Source organism: Poecilia latipinna, unplaced genomic scaffold (assembly GCF_001443285.1).
Source record: "Poecilia latipinna isolate Pla-1442-1.1 unplaced genomic scaffold, P_latipinna-1.0 Scaffold80, whole genome shotgun sequence".
NCBI classification, from domain to species: Eukaryota; Metazoa; Chordata; class Actinopteri; order Cyprinodontiformes; family Poeciliidae; genus Poecilia; species Poecilia latipinna.
This window is the reverse complement of record NW_015112696.1, coordinates 355,954-360,491: the sequence shown is the minus strand read 5'-3', so window position 1 is coordinate 360,491 and position 4,538 is coordinate 355,954. Positions and strand designations below refer to the sequence as shown.

General features: G+C 43.6%; 1 protein-coding gene across 4 annotated transcripts in view; it reads right to left on the bottom strand.

The window, feature by feature from the left end:
• Positions 1–1,617: 1,617 nt before the first annotated feature.
• The window catches only part of ccser1 (coiled-coil serine-rich protein 1), a 147,354-nt gene continuing 144,433 nt past the window's right edge, over positions 1,618–4,538 (bottom strand). For 3 of the 4 annotated variants that reach the window (XM_015019088.1, XM_015019102.1, XM_015019096.1), the window contains one exon: positions 1,618–3,055. In XM_015019088.1, the coding sequence (XP_014874574.1) occupies positions 2,318–3,055 (738 nt within the window). In that variant the 3' untranslated portion in view covers positions 1,618–2,317. The remainder of the gene's footprint in view (positions 3,056–4,538) is intronic. The other variant, XM_015019109.1, reaches the window with a different exon arrangement.

Sequence of the window (4,538 nt, the reverse complement as noted above, 5' to 3'; positions counted from 1 at the left end):
AAAAAGGGGAGCTTTAAAAAATAAATTAAAAAAAAAAAAAAAAAAAAAAAGTAAGTCGTTCTGAAACGCACCTTGTCCCAAAAGATATGAGTCAGCAAATGTTGGCAGTAATGTTCATGTCGCTTAAACGACCTTATAGACAAAAGAAACGTAGATTGTAGTCTTGTTACGATGAGATATCACCATTAAACTGAAACAGGAAGAACTGAGTAAAAGCTTTGTAAAGTCTTTGAGTAAAGATACAACTTTTTCCCCGTTTAGTTCCTTCTTTATGCAGAACCCAATTAAGTGACTCCCTTACGCAAGTAGTTATAAAAAAACATTTTTCTTGCAGCTATAAGGGGATGGTTCGGATTTAAGAAGAAATATTCTGTGATGTTATCAGTGATGGTTCCCTCAGCTGTTGTAGAAAGACGCCACCTCACAGTAAGTTTGTAGAAAAGAAAAGAAATTCCCAAACAGGTGACATTTACTCAGAGGCACTCCCTGTTTTTGCTGATTCTAAAAATGCTCACACTGAAATAGTTTTTTTTTTTTTTTTTATCAGTGAAATACAATGCAGAACACTCTGGATCAGAATCTGAGTTATTCACATTTTGTGCTGATCTTTACAAGGCTCTAAGTTCAAAAAGAAGAGCAAAAGAGGGGGGGGGGGAACAGAGTAAACTAATTATTAAAAACAGGCTGTTCATCAGTTGATCAAAATTTAAAACGACTGCCATTAAATATTCACAATCTGGCCACGGACCTGGGTTTTAGCTCAACTTATGTCAGGAATTCACATTGTTATGATCTACTGATGGCAAAGGCAGAGGCGCTTTGTCTTTGAACATGGCAGGAATGCTGAGCTGTCAGGTTCCTCTTAAATTAAAGGCCGATTCTCAACCCAAATGAGGGCGTTAAAGGGCTCCGCATGGTTAAGTCAAACTGTTACCACCGTTGCAGCTGTGTGATGAAAGCTGCATCATTTTGTTCTCGGCCTCATGTCGTCTGTAGGAGGTACCCTTCTACTGCGATGTTTACTTTTCTACAAACTAACTGTGATGTGGTATCTGTCTACAGCAGGTTAAGAGAGGTATTATTAAGAATAAATTTAAGAGGAAAAAAAAACATCCAAGTGTGTTTATTCAGTACAATTCTGTTTGCCGTTATTCAACGAAGCGCCCATAGACATCTGCTGCCAATAACCGGCTCAGGTTTTTATCACAAGCACTGAGGAATTTCTGTGAAAAATCTGTCAGAGGTAATAATCTGTTTTACTCAAACTGGAGTGCAACAATAGCTTATACAGGTTGTGGTTCGTTTAAATTTAAAATGTAATTTTATTTTAGCTTTACTATTTTTGTGAGACTCATTATTCCATCCAGTATAACGTATGTTACATCTTAACTTTGTATTCCTGCAATTATAAAATGTTGAGGAAAGAACACAAGTCATTTTCTCGAACGAAAATTCTTCTCTCTCAAAAAAAACCCCCAACAAAAAATAAAGACTATCCAAACAGGTTAATTAATGTCATGGAAGTTTTGACTGGTTTTAAAAACACTGACATGAAAGTTCATACTGTAATGAGAGTTAAGTGGCTGCTGTATTAAATGCTCGGCTGTGTTTTTTTTCCCTTCTTTTAAAAATGTTTAAAAAAAAAGCATGCTGTATCACAAGGACTGCAGTCTCTTAACCTGGACCAATGAGGAATGAGGATTTGATTCAACGAGGGATTTGGCAGCTTGAGAAAAACACGGTCACGAGCAAAAATCACAGTCGGGTTCCAAAAGTTCTTGAGCGGCCAATGGGGCTCACTGTTACAGGCGGTCAAATAAAGAACCGAGCTTTAACAATGCAGACGCCTCGTCTTTTCATTCAGCTTTGCCGCCGTGCTGTTGGTGCAGATGGCCGAGCAGAGATATCACAGGCGATGTCTTTGTGTCAAAGTGTGAGTTTGAGTGTGGGTGACTGTGTTTGTGTGGAGTTTGTGTGTCTGTGGGCGTAAGCTCATCTGAACTGTCAGCATGACACGACGTGGGAGCGATGATAGACGGGTGAGTGCCTTTTTTCAATCTCACCGCCTGATGCGTGTGTGCGCATGTGTAAAAATCAAGCTAATTTCTAAACAAGTGAATCAAGAGCTGGTCTGGATTGCACAGTGATTGTAAGCGCAATGGGAGGGGGGGGGTTTATTTATTTATTTATTTTTAAGGGTGAGGTTGGCGCGAAGCAGCAGCAATGTTTTCTCCTAAATATTAAACCTTATGATAACTTGAGCTGATGATTTGGGTGCTTTTTGCTTTTTTTTTTTTTTTTTTTTTTTTTGGCATCCTCAACTGTCTCTCTGTGTGAGGGCTTGCAGTTCGGCCGTGTGCAGGGAATGCTGGAGGAAGACGTTTTTCCGGCTATAGCTATGCAGAGACAGAGGGCCGCGAGGTGGTTGTCCTAAACGGCCGGTGAACGCAGAGGAGGAGGAAGAGGAGGAAGCTGACGAAGGTGTGGGAGGTGTTGGCGAGGCCCGGTCTGATGACGAGATGTTTTGGGTGGAGCTCCCTCTGCTTGCGAGGCTGTGGAGACTGGAAGAAGCGCTGTCCCCGACTGCACGGGGGATTAGGCTTGGCGGATGGTGATCCCCGCCTCCTCTCTTCACCCCGCCGGACAGACTCGCTCCACTTCCTCCTTCTCCTCCTCCTCCTCCTCCTGGAGTTAAGGACTCAGAGGAGGAGGACGCCCTCTCGGGCTGCCGGGAGAAAGGAGGTGAAGCCGAGGTGGAACCTGGGGGCTGATATGTACTGGTCTGGGCTGGTGTGGTGGGTGAGGTCTGGACGGAGGACGGGTCTGAGGAGCCTGAAGCCAGATGACCTGCAGTGTTCCCAGCGCCCTGGTGGTGGCGCTCCTCCCTGGCAGCGTGGCGCTCTGCGGCAGCAGTGGGCCGACAGTGGTAAGGGTGGTGTTGGTTATAGTGGTCCCCTCCTTGTGCCGCTGATGCTCCCCGCACCACCCTTCGCTCCCTTGGAGCCAGGCTGATGCTGCTGCTGCCGAGTCCTGACCACCGGCCTGGAAGGCTGATCTGAGAGAGGAACACAGAAAAACAGACAGATATCAGAGAGACTTCACTGAGAACAACTCACTCTGCTCTTTTTGGCAGCGAGTGTGTGACACAACCTGCCATTTTTCAAATGTTAGTCACCGAACATGTCTGTCTCAGGAGAGTAGGGATTATTTGAGAACAAAACACAGTCAGACAGAGCAAAATGAAGAGACAGGCAGCATGAGAGAGTTGTGTCCCGTGTTCACGATAGGTTGTTAATTGGATGACATTTGGAGAATCATCTCGTTGGACCTCTGTTGTCTCATCTAATTGTTTCCGAACCGACCATAACTCTGCAACGAGCAAACGTACGCCTTCAAAGAGAAGCAGAACAAGGCAGCGCATTTATGGAGATATGTTATTAAGGTACGCTTAAGTCCTAACTCACAAGGCAATCTCACTGTTTATCACACACGTACACGCACACACACAGAGACACAATAGGGAAGATGGCACATAAAGCTAGATGGCAGAAAAAGGAGCCACCTGTTCTCTTTCACACTCCACTGCACCCCCTTATGCAACATATCTCATCACTGCCCCTCTTCTCTGTAGCTCTCAATCTCACACACTTGCAGCCGAAATCACGCCGGGACCAACTGTGCAGTGTTCAGCAAAGAAACAAAATCTCATCTGACACTGAACCTCGAGGGAAAGTGAGCGGATTTGACATTTTCTAACACAATGCTTCTCTGTTTGTGTGTGTGTGTGTGTTTTTTTCCCTCTGTGCTCTGTGCATATGCATGAGCATGTGTCTGTGTAATGTATATAGGCTCCTGGTGTGCATGGGGGCAGCATGATGCCTATGTGCTTTCATTGTGTTTCCATGCACCCCTGCTTACAAATTAATGTAAAAAGAAAAACCATGTTGAACTTGTCAGCAGAAATGTGATTAGCCAGCACACAGCTAACCGAAAGCATGAAGTGCTTAGACTGCCAGCTGCATGTGTGCTATTGTTAACCTGCAAACAGAGGAGAGCTGCTCGGAAACCAGTGACCACAAATATAACAAGGTAATCATACTTTCATTTCAGGCAGAAGAAAATGCTACTATTATATGTTTAACAGGCCAAATTATCTATAGAAGTTCCATTTCTAGTGTTATGCTGATGCTTCAGATCCATACTTTCCAAAATTTGGTAAAAGTGCCACTGATACTGGTAGAGATTTTGGTATAAATTACATTTTGGGGTTAAAGTGTAACAGTTGGCTCTACAAAATGACATGTTCAGGTGACCAGCTAAAGACCATTAGAAATGCAAGCTAATAGTTTCTCTAAGATCACCACAGCAACATGTTTACCAAATCTGATTGCATAACACTGTGTAGTTTTTGTTTGTTTCCAAGGGTCAGGTAGGAAGAAACCGTCTGACTTTTTCCATTTTTTCCTAAAAAAGATATATATATAGGTTATGTGGCTCCTTTCCTTGTGACCTCATCGAGGTTGCCATTTGCTTGCTGT